Source organism: Strix aluco, chromosome 6 (assembly GCF_031877795.1).
Source record: "Strix aluco isolate bStrAlu1 chromosome 6, bStrAlu1.hap1, whole genome shotgun sequence".
Lineage (NCBI taxonomy): Eukaryota > Metazoa > Chordata > Aves > Strigiformes > Strigidae > Strix > Strix aluco.
This window is the reverse complement of record NC_133936.1, coordinates 44,338,754-44,354,562: the sequence shown is the minus strand read 5'-3', so window position 1 is coordinate 44,354,562 and position 15,809 is coordinate 44,338,754. Positions and strand designations below refer to the sequence as shown.

Sequence of the window (15,809 nt, the reverse complement as noted above, 5' to 3'; positions counted from 1 at the left end):
GGTGTTTTGTTTTCATTAAAAAAAAGAAAAATCCCTTCAGATAAGTCCTTTAAGTCACAAAAAGAAGTCAAATATTTTTTAATGAGGCTGCCAAAATGCTATTTTGTCACGAGGTAGAAAGTTCAGCATGCATTTTAGGATCCAAGTGGTTTTATGTAGGAAGTTGGGTTTCAGGATTCGGGTGGTTTTATGTAGGAAGTTGGGTTTCTTAAAATAAGTATTTCCAGTAACTTAGAAACAGTAAAAATTATGTAGTACCAGGTAATGAAAAATGCAATATTTCATCCGAATCTTTTTTAGCATTGAAAAGCTACAAGCAGTGAAATATTACATGAAATGGGGCAGTTCCTTACAATACTGGGTACTGCATTAAGGTGTTTGTCTGAATTCTTACAAACACACCCATAAGTAACTCAAAGGAACACAGTCCTTACCAAACGCATCAGCCCATCTATCCATCTGCTCCAGTTTGTCATCTTTGATAGCACTTAATGAACTCCAGCAGAAACAGTTGCAGGATATCTGCCATGGCATTAAGCCTCTTCTGAACCTCTGGAACCACCCTTTTCACCTCTGGTAACACTAGCAAGTACACCACTTCTAAGATTTATCTTGATACCACATGTACCCATTTTAATACTATTACAGCAGTATTTGTCCTTGCCTTATTAATAACTCGAGGCATTAATTTCCATTACAGGTAGCTTCAAACTGTACCAAACGTAATTCTCTGATGAGTTTTAAGAACACAGGACTCTGTTTCACAGCTTGAACAGTTGCAATAGAGGGAGAAGAGGACGAGCTTGCCCCTGCTGTAAACTATAAATGCTGAAAGTTTTCCATTGTAATTTCTTACAATGTCCTTATAAACTCATAATCACTGTGTTCAGGAAACGCATAAACACATTTGTGTTAACATATGAACAGATTTTGCCACTTCTGTGGGTAATTTTTTGGTTTTATTTTTAAATGATACATACATCACTAAAGAGAGATTATGATTAAGACAACGTACTTGTCCAAAACACTTACCTGCATTACCTCTTATACTGTGAGAAACTGTTTCACCCTGCACGCTCTTCCTGCTAACCTTGTTCCACTTTTTCACCAAAAACTTTAACCTTAGTAATAAAATAAATTTGCATAATCATTAAAAATAAGCAAAAAAATACACTGAATTTTTATAATAAACTCTTTGTTGGCATGAAATGTATTAAACAACATAAGCAACAATCCTTGCAGGAATGGAGGAGGAATTCTTCAACTTCAGTCTTTAGAACAAAGGCTTATCCCGTTTTGCTCTGCAATGATCCTCTAATGGTTGGAAGAATTTGCTTGTTTTGGCTGCTCGTCCACTCTGTCCCTAATCCCCCAGGAGTTCTGGGGCAGCTCTTCCTGCCTTAGAGGAGTACTTTAGAGGTCACTGTTCCTACATCCTTTGATACTGCTATCGTTATAGCATCCACGTCAAAGACAACAGCCTGAAGACATCCTGTGCCATCTCCTGAAAGTCTTAAACTTGCTAGTAATCTTTTTTAGTAGACAAGGAAATTGCTCAGAAGTAACCACCTATTACATTTAAAACTCTTTTTTTTTTTCATTAAATGGACTCAAATGCCATGATGATATGGCATATTGTCCCAAGTACAACCAGCAGAATCCATCTGATAGTAAAGTGACAGAGTATGACAGAATCATGCCCAATGAAACACAGGCTACTGGATTCAAGGGAGGGAAACCATCACTGGTGAGGTGATCAAGGCAAACAGGTAGGGGTCAGACCTAGAAGGACATCAGTTTGTAACGGTTGTGCACGGATTCTCAAATACACTGCAGCTGAGTATCTCTCAAGACAGAAGCATCTTTTTATAAATCTTTAGCTTAGTATGCATCCAACCTAGCACTGACTCTGAAATGGCAGTTTGGCTAAAGTTCTAGCTAACGATTCATGTGTGAACTACGTCTGGAGATAGCTTTTGCTTAATATTAATGTAGGATAAACCATAGGAACTACCAATTTTTTAAATTTACAAGAAAACACCATGTATGAGAGACAGTGAAGACTTTGGCTTTACCTTGACACTGCGATGATTGCCCTGACTGTACATCTGAACTTGGTAAAAGGACGGGAACGGGATCCAGAAAGCTGCAGGTCTGCAGGTGAGGGGTAGATTCCCATACGTGCTATTAGGGAGAGAGTTGCTTGCTCACAGTCCTGAAATCCACCAAGCAGCAGCAAGAGGTATTTCTTCTGATAAACTAGAGCCTTTCTAAAGCTCTCTGCTCTAAGATACTTCCTATAGAGTCTCTGCAACTGGAGAAAGAAAAAAATGGAAAAAACAAAATCCAATCTGTTAAGTTTTGGCTACAGAAAGCTGAGAAAAGTTGGTCGCTTTTTCCAGTGGTACCTCCCACAACCTGGTTGGGCACGGGTATCTAAAACCTACTTTGCTTTACAAAATTGTAGAAAGCTATTTAATAATTATGAAGTACGGAAGCAGTGTACATTTATCTCTAAAATGAAATTCTGAGCAAGTATTTGTATGACAGACTCTGTGACTTGGCCAGTTTTGGTGCAAAGTAGCGGTATCACACTCCAGCAGTTCAGACACCAGCCATGGAGGCTTGTACCAAGCCTACTGAATTTCTGTATGTCTATGAAGTCTTGGCTAGGCTGGAAAATTTTGGCATGGCTACTAGTTGGTGTGCAAAAAGCCAGCCACAAACAAGCTGTCTTCATGTCAAATGTCCACGCTGCAGACACGGGCGGATGGAACAGTTCTGTACACAGCTAAAAAGCACTCGTGTGGAGTGTCAGACTGCCTTAAATCTCCTGAATATTTCCAAGCAAAATTATCATACCCAAAACTCTAAAAAAGATTAACTCTTTAACAAAAACCATTACATCTGCTTTAAAAAAATATTAACTAGAAAGCATGTCGGGATAAGTGTCCATCTGACTTGATTACAATCAAATGTGTCAGAAATAAAAAGTATTTAAGATTAGGGGGAAAAAAAATTAAAAATAATGGGTGTTTGATATTTTCATGCTTGGACAAGAAATCTGAATCCCCCTCTCATTTAAGAGTAGAAAGGGGTTCCAAAGAGCTAGGTTACTTCTGGTGCAAGTTCCTGTCCAATGCTGAGAAAGTTACAAAGGAGCTTTTCTGATGAGACACATGTGAGGAAAGTGTTCCTAATTTAATATGCAGTTTATAAAACTGTTCATTTATAAAATCACCTTTTAAAATAGCAACTGAAAGAAAGATTACAGCAATAAGCGTAATTTAAATGCCATAATCTGACAGATACTTATATCCCCAGAAATCTGAGCTGTATACTTCCTGGCTCCTCTGCAACAGCAAGTGTTAGCAATTCTATTTTTTTTTTAATAAATAGGATAAATTACCTGTTCTACATGTGACATTAATCCCTTAGGCAGTGCCCAAGAACACTACTACCAAGGACCAAATTCTCCAGAGGTTCTTATGGCTGGCAACAGTTCTCACAGAGCAAATCTGTACAACAGGCAGAATAGTGAAAGCAAACCAAGTGCCAGAGGTTTAACTGACACACTGAAGGCTATGGCACCGCTCGCTGGTCAGGCTCCAGACAGCCCATCTGCTGGCCATCATGATCATTTTACCTTAGGACTGGAAGTTTCTACCACTGGTTTGTTTTCAATTTCAACAGTCGCTTTAGCCAGTTCAGATTCAGCCTGTTTCAGTGCATTCTGCAAAGTGTTTCTCTCCCGCTGCCAAGCATCTCTTTCCAGTTCTTGAACAGAGACAGTATCATCTGTAGATCTGATCTAAAAAAGAAACCCAAAGGAAGTGACCCATGATGGTTTTTGCACATTACTTCCACAGCCAAACATCAAACTGAATAACCACCTAAATTTATGGACAAGCCAAAACATAAAAAGCATGAAAATCAGCAACGGCATTCAGGTGTTAAACAGTAGGATGGGAAACTGAAACACACAAGCAGCTCTTCTTCAGAAGTACCCCATTCATTGTTAATCAAGCTGCCCCTTCTCTACACATCTGTCTGATCAGCTTTACAGGAATCCTATTCCCTTTAATAACAGAGTCTCCCAAACACTCAGAAATGGAAACAAAATCTGGCTTTCTTCCACATCCACAGGCAGCACGGAAACTGTGAAGAAAGATGTCTGTGTATATGTATGCACAAAAACATGTTGTGAAGCATCTACAGAAGTAAATTCTGAAAAAACACATGTCATTCTGAGAAATTCAGTTTTGTAGTAAGTCATCTCTTGTAGGAATGAGACCCACAACTCCAGTCCAGTTCTTTTGTGGAAGTTTTGCCTTCATGACCCTCTTCGTATTGGCTATCAATTTAGTTATCAACAGTTACATCTCTGCATGATGCAGCAGACCACAGAGAAACAAACCATATTTGAGGTGGTTAATGTTATATCCCTTGAAATAAAATCTGTACATTAGAGGAGCCAGTACACACAACTGACCCTAGCAACTTATTTGAGTACAACCTTATTAGGAGTTTAAACATTTTCAGAAGTAATTTCTTATGAATACCTTAATACACTAATACATGCCATTTACATTTGACTTCTATGAAGAGCATAACTTGTCAAGTAATAAAGTTTAATAAACCACAGCCATCTAAGTCTTTTTACTGCCTGCAATATATACAGCAAACGGGGATTCCAATGCTATCTGCACCTTCATGGTGCATAATCCACCTCCCTCCCTTTTGACTTTGCAACATCTTTAAAGTTTCTGAAGGCAAAGGTTCTCCACTTCTCAGCTTCTTCCTAACAATTCTCAGAGTTAAAAAAAATGCTTCAAGAATCTAATGCTACCTTCAGTATTGTTTTGATATTAGGCATTTATTTCTGTCCAAGTTAAACTGTTGTCCTGTACCAATTATCTAATTCACAGATGTTCTATACAATTTCAGGTTTTTATACTGAAGTTCGACTAAAGCACGCGTTTCCCTATGTACAGCTTTCACTGGCATGGTGGTTTGCCATGTCACACATGGAGATGGGACAGAAGAACATTTTGAGAACAAGAGCAGAGGTAAGGACTTCAGATACAAACCATACTTCAGATAAGTATTATTAAAAATAGTTCAAGCATGGAAAACAAAACCCATTTGTATCATACTGAAGCGGAGCGAAGATGCTTTATATTGGCCTCCTCAGCAAGCATCCCAGTAAGGACTACAGCCCCACCATCCCAGGCATTTTACAGACCTGGAAAAGCTCAGCTTGAAGGCAGTAACAGATACTTGTAATATGTGGAGGAGCGCTACACGATCCAGCTACACACTTGATTTCTACTGCACCAGGTGGTATTTGATTGACCAGTTGATTCCATATTCGTTTTGGCACAGATTTTTCAGTCTGGCATTTTGCCAGTTTCCCTGTCTAATAGTCCTCAAATTTATCACAACTCAAGAAGCTAACAGCAGTAAATTCCTTCAAGTCTCCAGAGCGTGTGATTCAGTACCTTGAAGGAAGGAGAAATTCAGGGAGGAGACTGAAACAGAAGGTGATTCTAGAAAAAAAATCAAAGCCTGAAAAGAAGGAAGAGTGGAGGACCATTTGTGCCCACAGAAGAAAGGATATCAAGGTAGAGTTTTTGCTCTCTAGGCAATAGAAAGGCATACATCTTTAGTGTGCCCCACTAGTCTCTTTTTTTGTTAAGCAAAACTTAAGGCCGAAAACTTGAGTCCCTTTGTTTTAGTGTGACCATAGTCCCTGGAGGAGGCAATTGCAAAGTCTGGTCCCAAAAGAGAAGGGGCTGCTATTCTACATGGCATTCACTGGCTTCACGTTAAGAGGTCTGCTAATCGATGGTGCTAAGAGCCTCGAAACTGTAGAAGTTGTGAAAAGAATTTGCAACAGTTTCTAAGGCAAAAGATCTAATGGCATCAGAGGAAAAACAAACAACCCAAACTATTTTTTCTTTTCCAGTAGAGTAATAACTTAGAGGGAGCCAAGCCAGAAAAACAGCTCAGCTCTGGAGGGAGTTAAATCTGCTAAGTCAGATTTAAATAGAGCCATAAGGCTGTCTGGTTCTGCCCCCCAGGCTCTCCAAGCACCCTGTCCAGAGCAGAGGGCTCTAAAGCATTGGGAGAGGAAGGCTTAACCAAAATAACTCCTTGAACACCTACTTGGGAAGATGTCACATCCCCCTCCTCAAGGCTGGAGATGGTCCATTTGGCAACCACCCAAGTGGTTGCACAGGCAACAGAGGGAAAAGTATTTATTGTATTTTGTAAGCAGTCAGACACAGGGAGAGCTTGCACCATGCCAAGGCAGCTTGTCCTATGTCAGACTTGTATTATAGGGCATGTGAGAACAACACAAGTTACAGAAGCCTCTTCACGGACCACAGTCAGAACTCCTTCTCAAAGGTGTGTTTCTGAGGATCTGCTATCGAGCAGGTGAAGGAAGAGAGAAGCTGAATCGAACAAGAGCCAAGACTTAAGTTAGCCCTAAATCCCAAAAGTTTGACTGAAATGTAATAAAGAGATCTTCAACCACAAGAGAAAGACATAAATGATAGGACAAAGTTATCCAGTGAATATGATGGGACCTAAAAAGCTATGTTTTGTATCAATAGACCTGAGCTCAGTCTTTGATAATCCCTAGGCCTGAAAAAAGTATTTGCAATACTGCAAACATCTGTCAAAACACCCCTCCTGAGCTGACAAGCCACTATTGTGCTTTTTGAAAATTACTTTACAATTTGATGAAAAACAACTGTCTCTGGATGCGTACAGAAGCAGCACAAACATATCCCAGGATTTGATATCCTTGGACATATTACATATCTAGGATAAGAAATGCCATCAGAAGCACTCTGCAACACAACAAAAAAAGCAGGAGTCTGATACTAAAATACGTTAATCTAATGACAACGTGAGCACAAGAGTACATCTTTCTTCCATCCCCAAGGCAAAACACCATCTTCCTCAGAATGTTTTACCAAAAAAGGAAGGGGAGGGGAGGAAAAAAAAAAAAAAAAAATCAATCAACTTACATGTATACTGCAACCCAAAGAATACAGAACAACTTACTGATAATCAACAAATATATGCTGTTCTCCTTACCTGAGATGCAGGAGGAAACAATAAATCTGATTTTAGTTCCTTTAACGTCTGCAGTAAAGAGGTTACAGCTTCATCATTTGATGCAGACCAATCATTGACCGTTCTGTTAAACAGAAATACTTTTTCAGTATCAGGTTGTTAACGTACATTTGATTCCCTCTCCTCACTGGATGCCCTTTAAGTTTTGAGGCTGTACTTATGCACTATTCATCACACAAAATACTACAAACACACACAGAAATTAGCACGTTTTGTTAATTTTTAAGAGTAGAACTTCTAAATAGTACTGCATAGCATTTATTCAGAAGTCCGTATTTTATACCAGCTTGAAATTCTATCATGCAAATTCAGGCTGCAGCAAAACGTCACTAGTATTTTACTCTGCTGCCAAAGAAATAAGAAATTACTGCTACGTGGCCGCTCATTTCTGACCCCTAGCTTTTCCCTGCCATGCTCAATGGAGTTTCCCATTCTAAACACATGTTGATTGACTTGGTTTTTTGATTGCTCTGTAATTCTAAGGCTGTTGCAGCTGCCAAACTACCAAATGACTCTTTCCAGTAGGGGTTTTTTTTGGAGTTCTTTTTAAGCAGGGTCACTTCACAGATCTAGTTCAAACACAGGCTCAAAAGCTTCTAATGGGAATGGCTGCAGTGGGATGACAATAACCAGAGTCTGCTGCCACCACGAAACCATGGTTTCACATAAGGTTGAGTCTTGTAAGCAGATACATCACTCGGTCCCTTCAGCACAGGGCTCTCAGCCACGACCCACACAAGTTCAGAGGCAGGATGGAAAGAAAACTACTATTTTATGAACAACTACTCACTTATCTACAGTTTTATATATGAACTCATTCAGGTGTACAGCTACAAAAAGCAACTGCTGTCTTATCTTCTCCAGCTGTTGTTGCTGCTGTTGCAAATGTGGTTTTTCTGTTTCTTTTGCCATGGCCTGTTTGGCATTTCGGTCTTTGTTTAAGGTACCCGACAGTTCTTGCTGAACCTTTGGAGATTGGAGGTTTCTTTCTCTTTCTTTTAAGACTGCCAGTATTTCCTGCAGCTCTTTAATTCTTTGTTGATCCCTCTGGTGTTGCCATTCCAACTTTTGCTATTTGAATAGAATAAGTAGTAGTTAATTGCATCTTATACATACACACACAACATATATATATATATATATACACACATACTCACATATAAGTGGGGTTTGTTTTGGTTTTTTTTATACACACACAGAGGATGCAAATAAAAGCATCACACCTAACCAGCATATCCATCTCAGTGTTCCTTAACTCACAGACCACTTCTAGGAGAAGGCTTACAGTACTGCCTTCCAGGGCCACCAAGAAGCCATTTAATGACTCTGGAGTGGTCATTTTCTCCATCCGTTTCCAGACGTGGTGACTGACAAGTTTCCAGAGAGCCTGCAAAGCCTCCCTCCTCCTCTAATGAAGGAGCTCCTCTAGTGAAGGAGCTGAGAAACAGGAAGGGTGAAACCGATACTGTCGCAAACCATAATTAGGTGCCTAGCTCGAAGTAAGGGCAATGACGTGAAACCTAGTTCAGTTCTGTTTCACATTTAATTCTTCTCCATCTGTTAACTACCAGCAATTCCCAACCTAAGCAAAGATGTAAAGATCAGCTTCTGACAACAATAAACCCAGGCACAAACCCCTGAAAACAGCTGCGTTTGAGAAATGCAGGAAAAGAGCTCATTTAATGTGTTTTTCAGAATGCTTTAAGGGAAGGAAACGTTTCAATTAAAGAACACCATCCACGGGGTTAAATCTCAGTTTAAGCCTATTTCAGTGTAAGGCAAGGCTTGCAGAGGCATTCTCACCAGTCTCTCTTGATCTCTCTGCCAGTCCTTCTGCTTCTCTAGCTCTGTTTGTTGCTGCTGTCTTTGCTCTCTCTCTTCTTTGTTTTTATCTTGCTCTTTCATCGTCTTGAAGAGCAGTTGCAGTTGTTCCCACTCAGCTTTTAGCTTCGCCTCTTTTTCCTTCTGGGCCTCTAAGGAACGGATTACCTCTTGCTTTTGACCCTGGAGAGATTCCAGTGTAGCTCGCAATTTGTCGCTGACCTCTCTCTCCTTCTGGGTTTCTTCGCAGTGTATCTGTACTTCGGCCTCGAGCTGCCTTTTGGAACGAATGGCCTTCTGGTGCATTCTCTCAATAACAGCAGCTAGCTCCATAGTTCGGGACCTCTCTTCTTCCAGCTGGGCTTGGAGCTCTCGAACAAAGGCTTGTTCCAGCAGCGACTCCCTGTGCTGACAAGAAGCACCTTCTTTCACTCTCATGCTCAACTGCTCTGTCAAAACACGTTCGTGATTCAAGGAATTCAGGAGCTCTAACGAACGATTTTTCTCAGCATCCAAATCTCTCTGTAGCTCCAACAATTTGGTCTGTTCCTGGGACAGCAGTGCTTCACAGCGGGAGTGCTCGATCTGAAGTTCCTTGCGGAGATTATCGTTTACCATCTGCTCGTGCTCCAAGGACACGGTCAGCTGGCTGTTCTGTACTGACTGCGACTCCGAGGCAGCCTGCAGCTCCTGTTCAAAAGGGAGAAGCACGTATCAATAGTCCAGCACAAACACTTATTTGGGGGGCAGGCTGGCATTTGACAGTCTTCAACCTCCTGTTTTATCCAGGAAGAAATTCAAGGCTGAACTAAAGTAGTTCAGGCATTAAAAAAATTAATTTAAAATTACAAGTTTAATTTCCTAATTACAAGTACTAGAAGCATGCTTGTTAGGAGCATGACATTAAGTTACAAAACCAAAGACTGTAACGTTAAAATATCTTCCAGTACGTTATTTTTTCTCCAATTAGTAAGATCCTCATTAGGAAATCACTATTTTTTACGTCACTCAATCACCTTAATAAGTGATATCTGCAGCAGAAATAACCCATGTTGATTTAAAAAGAAGCAAAAATCTAAGCAGTAAGAGTAAACATAAAACCTCTGGATTTTACAACCCATCAGTTTAAAGCACCTAGTACACACCAGTAAAAATAATCCATCCCTGGGTCCATTTTGGGAGCCAGCCTTTCTGCAGAAGGAAAGGGGCAACTGAAGGGACAGTCCCAGGGCACTTGGAGACAGAGCCAGCACTGCTGTCCTCCTAGCAGGGGGGGGGCCTGCCCTACCCCCCCAGCCAGCACCACCGCTCCTCTGATCTCACAGGAAGTCAGGTCAGATGCTAAGCTCATCAACTTTCCATAGAAGGGCTTCAAGGGACCATTTGGGAATGCCAGACTGCAGCAATGGGAACTGCGAATGGGTTAATCTGTTGCACAGTTACACCTGGGGCAGTGCACTTTCCTCTTTGCCCTGGCTGAGATGGTCCCTGCCTTCCCTGCGTGAGCAGTCCTTTTACAAGATGGAGGATGGCAGCACCATGTCCTACCAATGCCAGTAGTAACAAAAATCCCAACAAACAAAAGCCACCCATAAACCTAAACCCCTACCAGAAAGATGATGCGAGATGCCAGACTACAAGGAAATAGAGTCAGAATTGTGTTTCCTTACTTAGGACATTTAACTAGAATTGTTTTGGAGATATCTGATAGAGTTTGGGTTTAGTTTTTAAGTTTAAAAAAGCTTTATGTTAAATCTTCCTTTTCCAGTCACTGTAGGCCTTTTACAAGAACTGAGTCATTGATATCACATTATCAGAGAGAAAGCTGTTAATTTATTTTCTGTTCAATTTAGAAGAAAGGAAACAAAAACACATGTTATATTGGAAAGGCTCCAGTCATTCTCTGCCAAGCATATGTATCATTGTGTGGTTTTCTTTATAAGCTCCATTGATCATACACATCACGTCCTTATAGCACATTTGCTCTGGAATAAAGGGTGCAGTTACACAACTGTAGAATCTGCCTCTCCCTACACAGTAAGGGGCAGTACAAAACTGGTGAAAACTGGTGAAATATGAAAGCGTAAGGCTCTGAAAACAGTAAGAAGAAGAAGATATGAAAAAAAAGGCTAACTACTTTTGCTTATTTCTGCATGTGCAAATAAGGAGAGTAACTACAAGCTTTGAGTCTACAAAAAGAAAATATACACCTTCAGTAGAAGTTTGGGGGGTTTTTTAAACAATTATTAAACAAAAAACATTGGACTTGAAGACTGCAAAAATAACCTCTTAGTTAACTTCATGCACCAAGGAAGGTGAACCGAAGCACTGAGACATAGGGCATTACCTCCAAGGCCTTTGTCTTTTCCTCTTCTGCTTTCTTATGCTGAAGCTGTTGTTCCTCAAACAAACCTCGTAGCTCTGTTTCCTTCAAATGTGCAGTCTGCAAGTCTTCAAGTGCAGCTGTCAAATCCTTTTCTTTCTTTTCCAATTCAAAGCTGCAAAGTTCAAAACGACACTTCTATCTATGTTCAGAACAGAACATCCTTCACCAGCAATGCAACCAAGACATTTTCAGTTACTTTTTGTGAGTTGGTCTATTGACTTGTTTCTTTAAGATGGCCTCTGCTCTTTCTAAAGAGGGTCAGTTTTCAAGTCACAGATCTAGCATCTGAAAACATTTACCTCACTGCAAGCAAAGCTGGAATTGCTCTATTTAGAAATGAGAGATAGGGAGAAGTTAACTATCCTGGCAGAGCAAAACTGTTGTCCTGTGAGAGGACAAAAACCCCATAGGAATGGAAGGACCTATCATCTACACAAGATGATAGGCAAGCTGAAGTACCAACCAAAAGACTAAGACAAAAACTGCAGGAATAAGATACACATCAGGGATACAGGGATCTACTCTGTTCACTTTTAATACACCCATATAACATGCACTTGTTTCCAGAGTCTTCTCAGTCAAGGCTAAAGAAAAGTTAAATATGCAAATTTGCACTGAGGAATAAACAAATTTAAGCAGTTAGTAAAGGAAACTGAACATATCCATGAAAAGTGAGAGGTTAGTTTTCCTCCTTGTGTTTCCAAGTGCTAAGCCATTTGTGGATCCAATGAGTATAAATCTCTTTCAGACTTGTTTATAAATAAAATAAAATAAATGAATAAATCTACTTCTCACCGTAACTGGTTTATTTCTCTCTGAAGCTCTTCTAGGGATTTCTGGAGCCTTTCATTCTCTTGCTTACTTTCATAAAGCTCTGATTTCAGCACTGCTTTTTCTTGATTCAACAGATGACATGTTTCAGAGGCTCTCTTCTGCTCCTCAGACAGGGTGCTGTGTAAGTCACTTAAGACGGATTTTTCCTGCTGAAGCTGATATTCTAATAATTCAACTAGGATAAGAAAGTGTTAACAGTTATTTGTATTACAGAGAACTTGACAATATGTTATCAGTTACACTGGTTCAAACTGGAGAAAAAAAACCCATGTGTATTTAAGTGTTCTTGTCTGGAGAATTCATTTCTTTTCAAACATGAAATGAATCAGCAGAAAGATCCATGTACACACTAGGGCTCTGCTGCTTGTGGACCAGGCAAAGTGAGAACATGAAAGCTGGGTGAGACGATGAGAGCTACTGCAATATGCTGTAAGCAACTGGTTACTAATGGATTCTAAACTTCATTAAGCAAAGCCATCCATTTACTAGCAAACATACATATAAAGAATTTCCTGAAAATCAAGAAGGGTATTTTACTATCCTTGATGGGTTTTCTATACCTATACACTATTTACCAGAGAGTCACCCTTCAGTTCTATTGCTTTGGGTTATTTTAAAGTTTCTTGTTGCTTTTCACAGATTTTTCTTAACTATTAATATTAAAAGAAGAATTCCTTCCTCTGCTAAAACAGTAGGAAACCTGAGTGCATTAGTAAAACTGAAGAATTGTACAGTATCTGCTTCTTCACAAAACAATCTTTTTTGCCTTTTATCTTCTAAGCAAAAAAGGAAAGAACTGACACAGAAGGCCAGATAACAAGAACTTGGTGAGTACTACCTTTCCTCCGAAGCTGGTGTTCTTGTTTGCTCCCATGGTCTTCCGCATTGGTAAGGGTTTCCTGTAACTGCTGTAGCTTCTCCTGGTTCTGAAGATGTGTCATGCGTAGCTGAGCTCGGAGGTCCTGTATTTCAGACAGCAAGCTATTCCGGTCTGAGGAGAAGAGGTGCTCTACAACCATCTGCCTCTGTTCCTCCTGAAAACAAACCAAGTCCTATTAAAGCTACAAGGCTATTTCCATATTTTCTACTGATAAACCCTAGAGAAACCCTTGCAGTACAGGTTTTATACAGAGGGACTTCAAATGACTAAGTTCATGCTTCACATTAATGCAAAATGTAACAAAGAAAACCCCACCCCCACTTCACTAGCTTCCAAATAGAGTAATAGTTATAATAGTTTATACATTATAGTTACCACAAACCATCTGGTCAGAACCTAGAAACTAACTATTATCAGAAAAAAAAAATCCCAGATTCAGTTAGATCAGTATATACCCTTTGCAAGAGAGGTTTGTGAAACTCTAGATAAATAAGTAAGGAGGGGAAGAATTCTATCAAATATTTCCTTTTCACCATCACAGTCTTTCTGGATGTCAGCTAAAATAATCAATAGGCTTTGTAACACAATATATAAAGTTTGAGAAAAATGGCACTGAAACGTAGACTATAAAAGCCTACTGATCCCACACGATCTGGATCAATGCACAAGATAAAATTTAACAACGGAAGTAATGAAACTAAGAACCTAAAAAAATTTTAGAAAGACAATAAAGGAAGTGATCTCTGAGCATAACACTTTAAGATGTTTTCTTACTTGTTGTTTCATGATATACTCCAGTTTTTCCACTAATGAACCTTCCTCACCAGACCCAGGATTGGAGAAGCGAGACGTCAAGTCAATTTGCAACACATCTCTCTCCTTCTCAAACACGCTCTGTACTGCTTGCAGAAGTTCTCCTCTCCAGTCAGCAGCGATACTGGAAAATTCCTGTTAAAAATTATTTTTTTTTTTTAAACGGCATCTCTCTCAATCTGTAATCCACTGTCTTTCATATCATTATTGTGTAAAAGCATACCTACATATTAATTTAAGCAGACTAAAGGCGTTTAAAGAGGTCTGTTCACATCTCAGAGAGGACTCTCTTGCTCCTCGCACATATATATACACACACACAGACAAACTACATAACAATATACATTTCTATATATATTAAAAACTGGTTACCTTGCTTTAAAGGATATTTTTATTGTCGTACCTTGTCTCCTCTATCTGCCACCTTGCTAAGGTAATCCTTCAGCGACTGTATAGCGTCCAGCAAGGCTAAACCCTCCTTCTGCCAGCCCTCCATCGCTGCTCTGGTCTGATGAACATTTTTCAGCTCCCTAAAACCAAAGGGATGTTCTGACAAAGCCAATATTTTGCGGCTCTCCTCATACACCATCTTCAGCACAGTCTGAGAAGGGGAAAAAAAAAAAAAAAAAAAAGGCGTAATATTAGGAAACAGGCATCAGCACCCTGACAGTGTAAGAGCAGGATGGGATAGCACTAGACAACAAAAATAAGGCAGCTGTCTGAGGCTGTGACAAAGGCACGCCGTCTGCCCTGCTATTTGGTATGCTTAATAAACTAAAAAACACACATACACACACACAGAGTGAGCCAACAGTTACCAGAGAATTTTTATCTCCTAACAACTGAGGTCAATATTTAAAAATACAGCGGTCAATGTTAAAGTACAAATGGCAGCCTCAGCCAGCACATTTTATTGCTGTGTACATCACCATGCTAATATGCAATTAAGCCAAAGGACTGCACTTTATCTTTGTTGTTTCTGAACCATTTAGCTAACTCCCCTGGGAACAGATTGAATTCTATCAAGTCGCTAAATCCCAGTCATGCCAGAAAACTGAATTATGTATTTAGACAACCTTGTCTTAATTTAGCAGATTGTGTACAAATAACACCTCCCAAAATAATCACTCTTAATTCACACAGTGGAAATTGTTTCCTCTGACATTGTCAGGCAAAATAATCTCTTTTAAATAAATACCCTGTTCACAGACTATTACATCATGCACAGATGTTTCCTGGTCTCTTTTCAAAGAAGGTCACTGGAGATTTAACTCCTTTTCTACATACAGCTTATCGAAATATCCCAGTCTCGATGTGGAGCTGTTCCTCATGGCTACTCACTTTAACAACAACAATAGAGTACTTCTCTTTAACTCTTGATATTCTTTCTTTGCACTTTTTGAATTACTTAACTTCTGAACCAATCTGAGTTGCTTTTCTGACACCAGAATCAAAATAGTGATTATTTCAAGAGGCAATGCTATATGATGAAAACCTTTACTAAGCATTAACAACAGAAGCACGCTAAAGTGTTCAAACTAAACATTCAGTACTGGAATATGCACTCAGACCTTACAGCCAGTAAACTCTAGATTAATGATCCACAAAAGAAACCAAAAAATTCTGTTTCTTAAGATAAAAATCCACCTTTTCCATGAAGTCTATGAAATTATGCTCGCTGAGATTGTTTTTTAGATAGAGAATCAGAATGGTTTGGGTTGGAAGGGACCTTAGAGGTCATCTAGTCCAACCCCCCTGCCACAAGCATGGGGACATCTTTCATTATAATGGGTTTCTCAAAGCCTTGTCTATCCTAGTTTTGAACCCTTCCAGGGAGGGGACATCCACAGCTTCTCCGGGCAACCTGTGCCAGTGTCTCACCACCTTCGTTTAAAGAAATTCTTACTTATGTCCAATCTACCCTCT

The 15,809-nt window shown here is 39.7% G+C and overlaps 1 protein-coding gene across 12 annotated transcripts in view; it reads right to left on the bottom strand.

Moving 5' to 3' along the window:
• Positions 1 to 15,809, bottom strand: part of PCNT (pericentrin) — a 104,772-nt gene that overhangs the window by 6,689 nt on the left and 82,274 nt on the right. For all 12 annotated transcript variants that reach the window (XM_074829939.1, XM_074829940.1, XM_074829943.1 and 9 more), the window contains 11 exons: positions 14,287 to 14,484; positions 13,845 to 14,018; positions 13,029 to 13,224; positions 12,152 to 12,365; positions 11,318 to 11,468; positions 8,953 to 9,660; positions 7,940 to 8,220; positions 7,111 to 7,213; positions 3,647 to 3,811; positions 2,076 to 2,314; positions 1,033 to 1,121 (listed from right to left, as the gene is read on the bottom strand). In XM_074829939.1, coding sequence (XP_074686040.1) covers positions 1,033 to 1,121; positions 2,076 to 2,314; positions 3,647 to 3,811; positions 7,111 to 7,213; positions 7,940 to 8,220; positions 8,953 to 9,660; positions 11,318 to 11,468; positions 12,152 to 12,365; positions 13,029 to 13,224; positions 13,845 to 14,018; positions 14,287 to 14,484 — 2,518 coding nt within the window. The remainder of the gene's footprint in view (positions 1 to 1,032; positions 1,122 to 2,075; positions 2,315 to 3,646; positions 3,812 to 7,110; positions 7,214 to 7,939; positions 8,221 to 8,952; positions 9,661 to 11,317; positions 11,469 to 12,151; positions 12,366 to 13,028; positions 13,225 to 13,844; positions 14,019 to 14,286; positions 14,485 to 15,809) is intronic.